This window comes from Neofelis nebulosa, chromosome 14 (assembly GCF_028018385.1).
Source record: "Neofelis nebulosa isolate mNeoNeb1 chromosome 14, mNeoNeb1.pri, whole genome shotgun sequence".
Classification (NCBI taxonomy): Eukaryota; Metazoa; Chordata; class Mammalia; order Carnivora; family Felidae; genus Neofelis; species Neofelis nebulosa.
In genome coordinates this window covers 73,085,945-73,102,113 of record NC_080795.1, presented here as the reverse complement: position 1 = coordinate 73,102,113, position 16,169 = coordinate 73,085,945, and the positions used below count along the sequence as shown (strand labels likewise).

At 39.8% G+C, this 16,169-nt stretch overlaps 1 protein-coding gene across 1 annotated transcript in view; it reads left to right on the top strand.

Moving 5' to 3' along the window:
• Positions 1-16,169, top strand: part of LOC131494546 (peptidyl-prolyl cis-trans isomerase-like) — a 41,731-nt gene that overhangs the window by 5,794 nt on the left and 19,768 nt on the right. Inside the window, 4 exon segments of the mRNA XM_058698965.1 lie at positions 780-848; positions 892-1,014; positions 1,185-1,283; positions 2,998-3,062. Coding sequence (XP_058554948.1) covers positions 780-848; positions 892-1,014; positions 1,185-1,283; positions 2,998-3,062 — 356 coding nt within the window.

Below are 16,169 nucleotides of genomic sequence, written 5' to 3'. Positions count from 1 at the left end.
CGAGAGTTCTCTGAGCTTTGTAATGAGCTCTGAGTTGGAATCCTCGCTTGGCCACTAACCAGTGGTGAGACTTTGGGCAAATTAGTTCAGTGCAACTTCACCAGAGCTCAATTTCCTCATCTGTAAAATGGGAGCGTTGAGGTGCACCTTGGAGTATTGTATAAAAGATTAGGAAAAAGTATTTATTAGATGTTGACATTAGTACTGAGTAACAGGTAACAATACTCTCAGGAGTAACAATACTCTCCTCTTTATAAAAAGAATAAGTCCTTAAATAAGGAGAGAGGAGACTAATGGCAGCTGAGTCACCGTAAAGTAGAGGGAATAGATTTCTTCCTCTGTTCTTCTGGAAATCAGATCAAGGACAGGAGTGCAGAAATTGTGAGGAGACAGATTTAGGCTGACTGTGGTAGTTAGCCAAGAGAGAAGACTGTCCAGCTGAGACTCTTTGGCCAGAAACAGAATCTAGCTGGAATTTCCTAACATTGTCTCCCATTTGTCATTTCGTGGTTTTTTTTTTTTTCATTCGTCACGTTATTTTTAAGTTGCCATTTTATGTATGGCAAGCGATTCTTATTTTCCATTTAAGACGGCAATTGGTGTTTATAGTAAAAAGGGAGCCTAGTAAAAATAAAAACACTGAATAATAGTATTACATGTATATAGCCAACACCCCGAAGGGGACCCAGGGATGCCTGATGCTTGGGAAATACGGGCTCGATTGAGAAGCATTCTGCCTGTTCTTCTAGCTCTCAGCTGCTATGGGTCTGCATTCATAGGACAGTCCTATGCCATGCTTGACAACTGGATGGCCATGGTTCTCGAGGGCATCAATACAACTCCTCAAAGTGCATCCTGAAAATGTATAGGACGCATTTTCGTTTGTCCCAGGAATTGGGCATGGTGATCAGTCCTGGGAGCTGAGGATGCTGGATGTTCTGTGTCATCGGGGACGGTCCCTGACTCAAAGAACCGTTTTAGTGTTTTATATCCCGTATGATTTATGGGATAAATGTATGTATGTAATGACTGCTGTGCAGGCATGAAGAAATTGCTTACAATGATTACACACAGTCAGAGTGTGCTTTTCGTGGTTTTCAAATAAGATAATTGCCTGAGAATGCAACTACCGTGTAGAGTGAGAAAAGATCATAATTTGTTATTTTTAAGCTCTTGTTACCAAGGGCCCTTTAAGAAAATCGCCAAGAGTAATAATTTTGTGAGGTTTGAGTTGCCGATAGCACACGCTGAGATCGCCGATAGTTGCCGATGTCACATTCTTGGTGAGTCTATAATACTTGCAACATTTGACAAGTGCTGTCTTCCAAAGCATTCATGTGTCAGTAAGTCTATGTAATAAAATATATATAATAAATAATAATGAATAGTTATGTACATAATAAAACATTTATAATGCAGTAATGGGTTTGTTTGTTTGTTTGTTTGTTTTTAGTTCAAGTTAGTAACACACAGTGTACTCTTGGCTTCAGGAGTAGAACCCAGTGATTCATCTCCTACATAGGAAACCCAGTGCTCATCCCAACAGGCACCCTCCCTAATGCCCGTCACCTATTCAACCCACCCCATCACCCACCACCCTCTCCAGCAATCCTCAGTTTGTTCTCTGTATTTAAGAGTCTCTTATGGTTTGCCTCCCTCTCTCTTTTTATCTTAATTTTCCTTCCCTTCCCCAATGTTCATCTGGTGAGTTTCTCAAATTCCACATATTAGTGAAATCATATGATATTATTTATTGAATTATAGATTTTATTTTATCTTAAATTAATTTTATTTCTTTTATATATTACATTCAGATGTTTCTGTTGACTTTTTTTTTTTAATTTTTATTTTTGAGAGAGAGAGAGCAAGCAGGGGAGGGGCAGAGAGAGAGGGGGATCCAAGGATCCAAAGCGGGTTCCATGCTGACAGCAGAGAGGTTCGAACTCACAAACTGGGAGATCATGACTTCAGCTAACCTCAGATGCTTAATCGACTAAGCCACCCAGGTGCACCTCTACTGGCTTTTCTTAAAATCATTTGAGTAGCTAGATTACATTATCTATGAATTCATGATTATTCATGTTCTATTCATCTCATGATTGTGTAAGGGGGACTTGCAAAATATTTGATAGAAAGTGGAAACTTGGGGATAAACCACGTTTTTCCCTGTGCGGTTGGGGCAGCCCTTAACTTCAGAGCCTACCTTCCCATCTGCAAGGAGGGGATTCTGTGAGCGTAAGGAGGGTTATGTCAAGCCCTAGAAGTGCTTAGCAGAGCACCCGGCACATGTTAAGCCCTCAGACTATGCTAGCGTTTCTTTATAAATTGTAATTTTACATGGATTGCTTATCCCTCTGAGTCTTGCCTGTAAGATGGGCTAAAAGCATTATCTCAGAGGATTGTTCAGAGAGTCTACTGATGGAATGTTTGCAAACTCAGCTCAGTGCTTGACAGATGATGGATTTTAATGCTAGCTCACTTTTCTTCATGTGTGTTAACCCTAACTGTACAGTCTTATGATTCTTGTTCCTAAAACCATAGCCCTCAGTAAGGTGTAAAGGACATAGAAGGCCCTTTATACATTGATCGTATCGAGGAAATAGATGACAACCGAGGGAGGTGCAACTCTAAAGTTGGCTTTTATATGACCACTGCCTTTCTAAAACCCGTATGATTCTTTTTTGTACATTTGCAATGGGAAAAGTAAGCTTCAGATATCAAAATCAGATCAGAGGTCTTCAGGTATAAACTGTCTGTATTTTAGGTCCTGCATGAGTTGAAATGGCAATCCGGAAGGTAATCTCAAGATAAAATGGAAGGGCTGTGCATCTTTCCACTCAAGAAAGCATCTGCATTGCTCGCACACTTTGCTGGGGCTGGAAGTACTCTGCAAATTACCAACGTGCTTATACTGTGAAGAGTCTCAGGACTTCAGTGAGTAAGACAGTCATTCAGAGCCCACTGTCACCTCCTGTAATTCACCTACCTTAACCCCAGAGCTGGGTATTGGTGGTGCAGAGGCTGCCCAGATTGCACGGGTGCTGATGAAGGACCCCTCGAGTGTAAGGAAACTTCAAGATCATTTTCTCTAGACTGCCTTTTCCCCTCTGAATTCCCACCTCCTCCTTAACGTTCAAGAAAAAATTATAAAGAGCATCTCTTCTTGGCTTAGACGTAGGTGTGAATCCTGATTCCGACATGGATTACCCGTGTAATATCATTCAAACACTCATGGCTTCTGTTGCCTCATCTATAAAATTGGGATCTCAGACCCTCTTTATAATTAAATGAGATGTAAATAACTGAGACAAGAATTTTTTTTTAATTTTTTAGTGTTTATTTATTTTGACAGAGAGAAGGAGAGAGTGAGCAAGCAGAGGAGGGGAGGGGCAGGGAGAGAGGGAGAGAGGGAGAGAGGGAGAGAGGGAGAGAGGGAGAGAAGGACAGAGAGAATCCCAAGCAGACTCCATGCTGTCAACAGACAGCCCATGTTGTCAAGCCCAGACGGGGCTTGAACTCACAAATGCTGAGATCAGAACCTGAGCCAAAATCAAGAGTCAGATGCTTAACCAACGGAGCCACCCAGGCATTCCAACTGAGACAAGGAATTATGAGTACATGACATACAAACCTTTTCCCAAGAAGGTAAGTGTTCTCCCCTAATGATTTTTTTTTTTTTTTTACTTTTAAAGCCATCCCCTGACTAAGCCAGAAACAATTGTTTCTTCCTATTTATTTCTCCAAAAGTTATCTGCATGTATCATGGGATACTCAACACCGTCTACCTGACGTAATGGTAATTTCTTCTCCTTGTCCCCATATTGTCCACAGGAGGGAGGAGGCTGTTGAAGGTGACCATGTCTCATATTTCCACATTCCTAGCCCTGGGAGTTGATGACATATAATGAAGGCAAACACATGATAGGTTCTTAAGATGTATATTGCAGACATACAAGAACACCAAACAAACCATCAGCAAAATTACATATTCAAAAGAATGCCTGTTGGCCGGAAATGATAGACATCACCTTTATTTTTTTTTTAATTTTTTTTAACGTTTATTTATTTTTGAGACAGAGAGAGACAGAGCATGAACGGGGGAGGGGCAGAGAGAGAGGGAGACACAGAATCGGAAACGGGCTCCAGGCTCCGAGCCGTCAGCCCAGAGCCCGACGCAGGGCTCGAACTCACGGACCGCGAGAAGTAAGAAGGGGAGTAGATGCTTATGGAAGCTAAGATGTCTAGGAATAGATGTAGCTTCAGCTGAGTCGGGATCCTGGGTCAGGATGATATCACGAGGCTCTGCTTCTTTGCTCTGGGTCCTCCAGGTGGAACTCATTCCTGGGTCCCACCTGGTGACTCCAGTGAGTTGAGGTTTATCATCATTGCGGCGTCCATCCAGCACAAGCAACCATCCACTTCCCTGAGCACGCCCACAAAAGGCAGAGAACTGGGTCCCGATGACAGTGAACGGTCTAACCTAGATCATTTCTCTACGCCTGGAAACTAAGTCTGTGGTTGGAGGAGTTGAATGTATTTACAGCATAGCTCAGTCAAGGCCACGCACTTGGAATGTGGGCGGGAGGACACGGTGGGGGGCGGGGGGCGGGGGGGTTGGGGAGGAAGAGTCAGCTTTGTGTACCTTATGCTTGTGGACCGAAAAAAGGAGTGCTTGTTCTCTTATAGTAAAGTTAGAATACTGTTCTCAAAATAACAATACTCTGATGGGAAAAAATAATAAAATTCTACTCCAGTGGTCGAATTGAGAGAACTCCCTTATCATGAATGGAGATATATATCCCGGCCAACAGAATGGATTGTATATAGATATACACACATTTATGCATGTTTATCAGGACATATGTATACACGTATATAAAGCATGATAAGGTGGCTCCCACAGGACTTCCACTGGGCTGCAACATTGCCCAGAATTCTTATATCACCAATTCCTTTGGATTAAAACCTCAAAGGTCAGTAGCAAAAGTGCAAATAAACTGGGTATATGGGGCCAGAAGACTAACCGTCCACCAGAAAACAATCATCCATTGCCTATAGTTTAAAAATATGTAATCTAAAAATGATAATCGAAGATTGTCAAATGAGGAAAGGACACCAGTGAACTAATTAGGTCAATATTTATCCTTCCAGATAATGAAAGCTAAAGGTTTAAGGTCTTGCCCATTATTACATAGCTCTAGATTCAATTTGTTTCCTTATTTTTTTCTGTAGAATTCAAAGTTAATATGTATTAAAAGTTAATATTCTATAGAATTAAAAATTAATACAATTTATACTAACAATGGCCATTCTAGTGGCTTTTAATGTTGAATCAATGTAAGTAATAATTGCCTGAAGGCCACGTTTGAAATTTTGAGCATCAGTTCCTGAAGACAGTGGCTGTTAATTTCACCAATGGTCCCAAGGTCTGACTTTGTTGAGATTAAGTGGGGTAAATTTCTCGACTGGATTAATGACAAGTGGAAGAAGTCTTTTCTTTCTTTCTTTTCTTTTTTTTTTTTTTTGAAAAATTCATTAGAGTTCCTTTTATCAGAAAGAAAAAAAGTCTGCATCCTGAAAATGATGTTCATAGTCAAGCTTAGTGTTCACTTAAAGTGGCCATTCACTCGTTGAACAAATATTTATCGAACATCTAAATATGAGTTTAGGAAATGTGGACCTGGAAATGTCAAAGACTAAAGTCTCTGCTTTCGTGCCGAGTTCATCCTGATGGGGGATAAAAAATGACAAACAAATGCATATATACTATCAAGTAATAACAAGCTTAGAGAAGAAAAGAAGTGCTTAGCCTGGGATTTTGCAGTATCCGTTTCTCCCCTAGTACCTCCCTGGCCTCTCAATAAAGTTTCTCAAGGTTTATCATGACTCTGAATCCTTTGAAACACAGATTTTTGGTTGTGAACTGCCGTATGTTTCTGAAATTAGTCCTAGCATAAATGTAAATATCTCCTTAACGCAAATCAGCTGGTTAGATTGCGCCTGTCGTATCCAATAGAACGGATTCATTCAAGAGTGCCTCCTGTGGACTGACCGTTGGCGCTAGTGGGGAGAGATAGGAGAATATAAATACTTGTGCCGAAATGTCACGTGTTGTGCTAACCAGAAGAAAATAGGAATACCAGAGGCACATAGCGGTCTTCCTCTGCGTTCTGAATCACAACAGACCCGGTGACTTCTCTGCCCAGGGGCCCCCCATCGCACACCTTGCGAAAACCAAAGGCCTTGCAACAGCGTGCAAAGCCCCACGTGATCTAGCCCTTCTGTCATTCCCTCCTTCTTCCCCTTTCTCACTCTACCCCCGCCTCGCTCACTGTACCAGTGCTGAACATGGCAAAGAATCTCCCTTCTGTGCACCGATCTTTCCTTTTGCGTGCAGATCTTTCCTTCCCGGGCACGCTTCTTCAAGCCTTCGCTCAGACATTATCCCTCGGTGGGGACTGCCACAGTCACCCCATTTAAATTTGTAACATTCTTCTCCATTGTCCCTCTTCCGTATCCTGTTTAATGTGTGGCCATAGAGCTGATACCCTCTCACATTTTGCCATTTACCTACTGATCACAGCTATGTTCCACCTCACGGCACTAGGATCCCAAATCTGCCAAGGCGGGGAGTTCCGCCCTGCTTTCTTCTGCTGTATCCCCGCTTCCGTCTTTACATTTCCACCATTTGTGACAAAATTGCTAAAGAGGAACGAGCATGAGAAAAACGGACAAAAGTAATATGCATACTTTTTAGCTGGGCAATTTTCATTTGAACCATGGGTCCCTTTTTAATCAGGAATTGGTGATGCACAAAAGCAATCAACAGATCTGAGAGAACTCAGGGGGATCACAAAGATCAATGTGCCGGCATCCAACGATGCGTTTCCTGTATGTTAATTACTTTCATTTCTCAGACCCGAAAGTCAGTCATTAAGCGTTTGGTTTGCTGGGCCTTTTCCTTTCTTCAGGTTGGGTAATGACATTTTTCTCAGGCGCTCATTTTCCCTGTGTTCCTGTTTAAAAATTATCTCACGCTGTTTCTCTTTCCAGAACAATTCATCACAGTTCCATGCTAATGCTATCTTTAGTCCCTTCTCTTCTTTTTTGGTGGCAAGTCAGGATATCTTTATTTTAATTCCTCCCCCAAAGTCATTTCGTTTTGTTTTGTTTTGTTTTTACTGTTAAATGTTGATATTACTTCTGGAATCACTGAGTAAAGTGCTTAGCAAATCCTATCTGCAAAAATCAACATTAAAACCAGATCACACTGACCAAAACAACTATATCAGGACTCTGGAAATTGATCAAAGGCATCCGTCAAATTGAGAAGTATTTATGCAAGAAAAAACTACTATAAAAAAAAAAAAACCACTCACCCTAGATAAAAATAGTGACTTACCTTTCTTGTTTTCTTCTTGTAACCCACCTCACCTCTCCTCTCCCTGGCTCCCCCAGGCAGAGAGAAACTCTGGACACCATCAGATAAGTCTTCCGAAAGTCTTACCTGCCACTTCCATAAATCTCACAAGAGGCCGTTCCTCTTGAGGCAAAACCAGACATAAACAAAATACACTGGAAAGCGTTTCCCAAAGTGGGTCACTTCTGTACGTTTTGACTTTCTACCATAATTTGCCCACTTCTGTTTTCTTTTAAGAATCATGAAGTAACCACTCTTGAATTTTGTCCAGCATTTTTATTTTTCACTAGTGGCGGGATGGACTATAGCAAGTCACATTTCTAGAGTGGAACACGGCTAGAAACACATTTCCAGTGGAACACATTTCTAGAGTTGACACGGCTAGATCAAGGGCTGGCAAGCTTTTCTGCAAAGCTCAGTTAGTAAACCTTTCAGGTTTTGAGAGACGTATATGGTCTCTGTAACATATTCTTATTTTTCTAAACAACCCTTGAGAAATGTGGTGATGGATGTTAAGGAAACTTATTGTGGGGATCATTTTGCAATATACACAGACATTGACTCATGTTGCACACTGGAAACTAATGTAATATGTCAATTATATCTCAAAAAATCTATTGAGTCGATATTGTACCACCACATACTACATAGCAGACCCTTCACAAATCCTACTTCACACACGCCATCCATGGTTCTTGTTCTATAAATGCAATAACCTAAAACACTCTAATTATTTTTCCTGCTTCTCCCACCCTCGTGTTATTGTTGTTCTATCTTTTATATATGTTATAAACCTCACCTGGTAAGGCAACTATTTTTGCTTTCAAGGTTAGTTATCCCTCAGGGAAAACATAAGAGTGAAAAATAGTGCTTTGTATTTCCCCAGTCGTGTGTTATTTCTGGTGACCTTAATGTTCTTTCCCGTGTTCTGACTCTGCACCCAACATCAATTGACCTCTGTGTGAACAACACTTTCCCATCACTTATAGGGCAGGTCAAATGCCAATGGGTTCTTTCAACTTTAATTTTACAAGAATGTATTTATTTCACTTTCAGTTTTTTCAAAAGATATTTTTACTGGATATAGAATTCTGGGTTTCTAACTCTTTTTTTCCATCATTTTAAAGATGGGGGCTCATCTTCTACAGGCTTCGATTTTTTTTTCCCCCTGAGGAGAAGGCAGGAGATTATCCTGTGACTATTCCCGTATGTAGTGTGCTCATTTCGTTTTTTCCTCATTGCTTTATATTCCTGTACTTGACCTTGGGAGTTCAACAGTTTGACTGTGAAGTATGTAGGTATAGTTATCTTTGTAAGGTTTCTTGCCTGGGGTTCACAGAGCTTTTGCATTTCTAAGCGAACATTTTTCTCCAGGTATGGAAAATTGTCCATCATAATGCCTTCATACAGTTCTACTCTCTTCTTCTGCAACTCCTGTTTTTTGTAGGGCAAACGATTTGGTATTCCCCTCAGTTCCTTGCTGATTCATTCATTCCCCCGCCCCTCAATAATTTGTCCCTTTCTTTTGAGATTGAGCAAGTTCTACTGATTTTTCTTCCATTTCACTGGCACTTGATTGGATCATACCTGATGTACTCTAAAGTGAATGTATTTTTGAATGCGTAATTGAATGAGTTTGGTCACATCTATACACCCAGAAGACCATAGTTAAGGAAATGATTATATTCACCACACTCAAAGCCCCCCCCCCTTCCCCTTTGTAACCCATCCTTTCTTCCAAATCCAGTACATTCTGGCTGTCCTAGCAGTGCCTTTAAAGAATGATTTTCAATTTTGATGAGATGTTCAATGTACAGATTGTTATTAGCTCATTATTTTGTGTCCTTTATAAGGTAGTTTTCCTACTCTCAAGTTACTAAAATATTACCCTATTGTCTTCCAGATTTTTTATAATCTTAGCCCTCTCATTGAGGTATATGACCTATGTGGGGTTATTCTTTTGTGTATGGGGAGAAGTAAGATTCGATCATTTGTTTTCGCATATGCTATGTATTTTGTTAAAGGCTTTTATGCATCTGTTGAGATGACCTATGATCTTTTTTTTTTTTTTTTTTTTTGTCTCTTAGTATGGTGAATTACATAGATTTGCAGATGTTAAACCAGCCTTGCATTCCTAAGATCAACTCCTACTCAGCCATGGCACATTACCCATTTCAAATATTCTTAAATTGGATTTGCTAAAAAAAAAAAATTGCTAAAAGCATGTACATTTATGTTCGTAAGGGATATCAATCTATAATTTTTTGTTGAAATGTATCTTTTCAATTTTAGTATAAATACTTTTTTCTGCCCTACCTCTCTCTTCTTCTGTACATCAATTGCATGTGCATAGACTGCCTGAATTTATCCCATGGTTTACTTTTGCACCTTTAATATTGTTAGGCCCTTTTCCCCTGCGTTTTTCACTGTAGATAGTTTTTATTGCTACGTATTGAAGTTCAGAAGTCTTTTATTTCTCAATGTCACATATGTTGTTAATCCCATCCAGTGTATTTTTCATGCCTAGATGTCTGCTTTACATGTGTCTTATATCTTTGTATTCTTTTTTTTTTTTTTTTTTTTTGGTCTTAAAAATACCTCTGTATTACACCTCCCCTCTGAGTCATAAAAACAAACTCCTTCTCTAATACATTTTACGTTTGACATATTTATACTTTTCTGACTCAATCCAATTTTATTCATTTATATACGCATACATATTGCATATGTGTTTATATGTGTGTATGTATATCTCTTTTTTATACACACACGTACATTTATTTACACACAGAAGCTTCTGATCTTCATCTATCCTTTCCAAACTCAAGTCCAGTCTGCAGAATTTCCAAGGGGATTTCCACTTCACCGCACAAAAAAATACACTCACAACTTAACTGCACATAATAAAATTGCCAATGCAGTTAAGTGAGCCATGTTTCAGAGTACAGGTATGTACATATTTTTTATGTTTATTTTTTTAATTTTATTATTTTTTTTAAATACGAGATTTATTGTCAAATTGGTTTCCATACAACACCCAGTGCTCATCCCAACTGGTGCTCTCCTCAATACCCATCACCCCCCCAACCCCCACCCCATCAACCCTCAGTTTGTTCTAGGTTTTTAAGTCTCTTATGTTTTGGCTCCCTTCCTCTCTAACCTCTTTTTTTTTTTTTTTTACTCTCTAATCCCCATCCCCTATTTCCCCCACCCTCCACCCACCTCTTCTCTGGTAACCATCAGTTGTTCTCTAGAGTTAAGAGTCTCTTTCTTGGTTTGTCTCTCTCCTTATCTTTTTTTTTTCCCTTTTCTCATCTGTTTCTTAAATATCACATATGAGTGAGGTCATATGTTATTTCTCTTTCTCTGACTTATTTCACTTAGCATAACACTCGCCAGCTCCATCCATGTTGTTGTAAATGGCAAGATAGCATTGGTTTTTTTATGGCTGAATAATTTAGTAGTACAATTCCTGGATTGTAGGGTAGGTCTATTTTTAACTTTTTGAGGAACTTCCAGACTGTTTTCCACAATAACTCCAGCAGTTTGCATTCCCATCAATAGTGCAAAAGGGTTTCTTTTTCTACACATCTTCACCAACACTTGTTGTTTCTTACGTTTTTCATTTTAGCCATTCTGACAGGTGTGAGGTGATATCTCACTGTAGTTTTGAGTCCGTTTCCCTGACGATGAGTGGCGTTAAGCATCTTTTCATGTGTCTGTTGGCCATCTGGATGTCTTCTTTGGAGAAATGTCAGTTCGTGACTTCTGTCCATTTTTTTTTTTAACGTTTATTTATTTTTGAGACAGAGAGAGACAGAGCATGAAGAGGGGAGGGGCAGAGAGAGAGGGAGACACAGAATCGGAAACAGGCTCCAGGCTCCGAGCCGTCAGCACAGAGCCCGACGCGGGGCTCAAACCCACGGACCGTGAGATCATGACCTGAGCCAAAGTCAGACGCTTAACCGACCAAGCCACCCAGGCGCCCCAACTTCTGTCCATTTTTTAGTTAGGTTATTTGTCTTGTGGGTGTTGAGTCGTATCAGTTCTTTATATATTTTGGATACGAATGCTTCATTGGATATGTAATTTCCAAATATCTTCTCCCATTCAGTAGGTTGTCTTGTTGATTATTTCCTTCATTGTATAGAAACCTTGTACACTGATGTAGTTCCAATAATTTATTTTTGCTATTACTTCTCTTGCCTCAGGCTTTCCTCTATTTTTTTAAACATGTCAAATTTTTATGAAAATGTCTCAATGTCCTTGTCAGTGAGTTATATCATCTGTGTTACTTCTGTGCTTGTTTCCACTGCTGGACTTTATAACTCTCATTATAGGTTATGTTTCCTGCTTTAAATGCCTGGAAATATTTGACTGGATGACAGACATCATTAATTTTACCTTGACTGAGATGGGGTATTTTCTTATTAAACGACTTAGAAACAATTTGACTATTTCAATCTTGATGTAAGGTTGTTAGTTGCATTAATCCTTTAATCTCTGGGTAATTTTGTTTGACTTCTGAGGTCTCACTGAATCGATATCCTTCTGAGCAGTCCACTGATATCCCATATGTTATGTTTTTTTAGTCTGGCTGATAGGGACATAAGCTATTATTTCTGTGTGAGTTTTGGGTTTGAGCTTTCAGCTTGTTCTTTTCCAGTGATTCTCAGGCTTCCTGGTGTTTTGTTTTGTTTTGTTTTGTTTTGTTTTGTTTTTTGTTTTGTTTTGTGGTTTTTGTTTTGTTTTGTTTTGTTTTGTTTTTGCAAGGATGAACTTACTGGTTCTCTGCTAAAGTCAGGAGGATCCTTTGAGATCTCCAGAGCCTCTCTCTGTGCAATTCTCTCCTTTCATTTCAGGTTTTTTCCCTCCTATATTCTTAGAGGAAAATCCTGGCTCACTTGGCCTTCCCAAACGTCTTGTGCTTATTCTTCTGATACTCTGATTCCTGTCCAACTGAAAGACATTATATGTATGCTCCAACACAGAGGCTCCTTAAAAAAAGATCTGATTGTAACAGTTCCAAGAACCACAACAGGCCGAGTCAAAGGTAGAGTCCTGGCTTGCTCCAACCCTGTTCTCCACACCTCACAAGTGCATTGTACAAATGCCTTTCAAAAAAGAAGAGGAACCAGGGATATTTCCTCCTCTCCTTCCAAGGTAATAAAAAAATAAAAGAACCTTTTATAACTGTCACAATGCTGCTTTTTATCAAGGCCATCAGCTTCACAATACATTGCCTTATTTATTGTTTCCTTTTTTCTGGCGTGAGGTAGAGGGTCCTGTTGGCATATCCAACAACAGGGTAAGAGCCTGCGTATGTGTTTCTTTACATATAATCAGACCGGTTGTTGCCATTGCATTGTTTCCAAGGTGTTTCTTGCAGTCAGTTCTTAAAATGGGGAAATTTATTTTTACTCTGTATATGTTTGAAACATGTCTCTGTCCAAGGCTTTGGTTTCTCAGATGGTAGGGGCACTGTTTGCACAAGGTCCCAAATTTTGCAAAAGAGAAGGTAAGCAACACGTAGCCATAGAAACATGATGCAGTAAAACCCGTGGGTGATGGAGACCAGAGGATTGGGGTTTCTCAGATGGATAAAATCAGGATCCTTATGTAGAATTGTCATGACAGCTCTAGGCTAAGTCACATGGAATGGAAAAAGCTAAAAGCCTTAGACTTTTTTGACCGGCACACGGTGATAGACTTACTACACGGCACATCCTTACCTTTCGTGGTACAGACAAGGAAAATAAAGGTGAGATTAAAAAAAAGGACTTGTCAGGGGCGCCTGGGTGGCGCAGTCGGTGAAGCGTCCGACTTCAGCTCAGGTCACGATCTCGCGGTCCGTGAGTTCGAGCCCCGCGTCGGGCTCTGGGCCAACGGCTCGGAGCCTGGAGCCTGCTTCCGATTCTGTGTCTCCCTCTCTCTCTGCCCCTCCCCCGTTCATGCTCTGTCTCTCTCTGTCCCAAAAATAAATAAAAAACGTTGGAAAAAAAAAAAAAAAAAAAAAAAGGACTTGTCCAAGTTCACCTACTTAGTACTTTCAGTAGTGTCTGGCCACCACTTTTTATTAGCATGGCAAACTTGGACACGTAAGCAAAGCCCTCTCAAACTCCACTTTCTCATCTATAAAATGGGACCATAGCACGTACCTTAAAGAGTTGCTGTGTGTGGTGAAATGAGCTTCCATAGGTAATATGTATCAGGCAATGCCTGCCACGGACTAGATGCCTAAAACATTCCCTCTGAACCAATGCTTTACTCTTAGCAGTCAGATTTGCTCATGCTTTTATTAGAAAAAAAAAATATCTATTGAGCAAAAACTCTGCGCCAGGTTCTGCGCAAAGCTATTTAGGCAGGAATGGCACTCCAAGTTCAAAAGTAAAGATGATCAGTATTCAAGCTGCATGACAAAAGAAGCAAATGCTGTCATGGTGGTTATTAACATAAGGGGTTTTTTTTTTGTTTTGTTTTTTAAACTTTAAGCTAGATATACAATGAATTTTTCTTTTTTTTTTTTTTAACGTTTATTTATTTTTGAGAGAGAGAGAGAGACAGAGCATGAACGGGGGAGGAGCAGAGAGAGAGGGAGACACAGAATCGGAAGCAGGCTCTAGGCTCTGAGCCATCAGCCCAGAGCCCGACGCGGGGCTCGAAGTCACGGACTTGTGAGATCGCGAGATCGTGAGATCGTGACCTGAGCTGAAGTCGGACGCTCAACCGACTGAGCCACCCAGGCGCCCCATAGATATACAATGAATTTTTAAATAACAGAAAGAATGTTAATATTTCAACCAGAGCGTTTGAGAATTCAAACAGAAAAAACGTCATATCTTTATCTTCCTTACTCTTGATTCGTATTTAGTATTTCTGACCAAGTCTGACAGTTTTGCCTCTATCCATTCATTTCTTCTTAGATCGTGATAGCATTTTTATCCGGCACATTACATCCCAGAATTGAAACTCTATTTCCTAACATCTCCTGCAATTTTGTGTAGCCATGTGACCGAGCTCTGGCTAATGAGTGGTAAAAATAGAAGTTTTTAATTTTATAAAGACCAATTTTAAAAACTTATCTGCCACAGTTTTCCAAAATAACAGATTTTCTCTTGTGTTTTCCTCTAGCAAGTTCATAGTGTTCGGTTTCACATTGGGGTCTGTGATGTATACTGAGTTATCTTTCATAAATGGTACAAAATATAGGTCAAAGTGCATATTCTTGCATGTGGGTATCTACTTGTTTGGTACCATTCATGAGGAAGACTATCCTTTCTCCATTGAATTGTGTTTGCATCTTTGTTGGAAATCAGTTGCGTGGGGTGGGGGGGTTCTTTCTAGACATTCTACTTCCTTCTATGGATGTATTCATCTGTCTTGATGTTAGAACCACATTCTCTTGATGATTGTAGTTCCCCCTGAAACCAGGTAGAGCGTGTCCTCCAACTTGGTTTTTCTTTTCAGAGATATTTTGGCTTCCCTACGTCCTTTGCATTTCCATGTGGATTTTAGAATCAGATTGCCAATTTAAAAACAAAGTTGGTTGAGTGTGACAATCATGGAATTTTCTTCCCATAGAAATATAATTAAGAATGAGTGTCACCAATGTCAATAATAATGGATACCTTTTGTGTTTGTTATGATAACCAAATAATAATTCATTATTTCATTCTATTTCCATATGTTGCAAAGATCTACGTAATTATTATGGATTAAAATGTATACCTTTCACCTATTACTATGTAGTTCTGCCTGAGCACGTTTCTGTGTTTTGAACTGGTCCTAGTCTTCCGCAAAGAAATTATACATAGAAGGATGTGTAGTGTGGAGCTGGTACAAACAAAAATTGGAATGAACAAAATTCATTTTGTTCAGGAATGCACAAAAATTCATTTCCTCCTGGATTTTCTCTTTTTCTATAGATGATATTCCTGTAGAAATTGAGCCAGCAGATCCTAAGATTGCCTAAGATCAATCCTAAGATCGAGCCAGCAGATCCTAACGTCCCTGTGGTTTTATTCTTTTGAGTGCCAAGTGTATAATTGGATTAAGGGTATAATAATAAGAACACAAATGCACTAATTTCTTATCAATGATGGGCACCAGCTAGACTATATGAAGTTCCATTTCTTACCCAACACTATCATAAACACAATATTCCTAGCCAGTTTTCCTCATAGCTACAATACAATGATAATTAACGTTCATCAGGCAACATTGAGGAAAAATACTGCAGCGTTTTCTGAATCATCAAAGGAATCAAATTCCCTTCAGTTAAGTTAAATAGTAATCAGTCCCCTGCTTTCTTTAAGATTGGTGAACACTTTAGCCTTAACTAGCAGTTTGATTTTTAAAAAAAAAAAAATTGCAACGTCCTTGATTCGGGGTAAACTTCTGCTTATAGCTATAATGGAATAACAGGCATCAGATGGACTCATCACCTCCAATGGCAGAAAAACTGAGCAAACTATCTGAAGCAGTAATAGCTATATACTGGACAATAGCAGCTCAGGATAGTAAACTCTTGGAGAAAGAAACAAACAAACAAGTTAAGTCCTGTGGTTATTCTGGCTCACTGCCTAGGAACAGCATCAGGGACACAGCTCAAGGAGTGGGAACCCCCCAAAAGCCCGACAGACCCTCTTGGCTGGTCCTGCCCCTCTGAGTCCTCAAACCCAGCCAGTCTGCATCAAAGCGCAAGCCAGAGTCAGGCATTCCCTTGAGTTATTGGAAGAAGTGACACTCC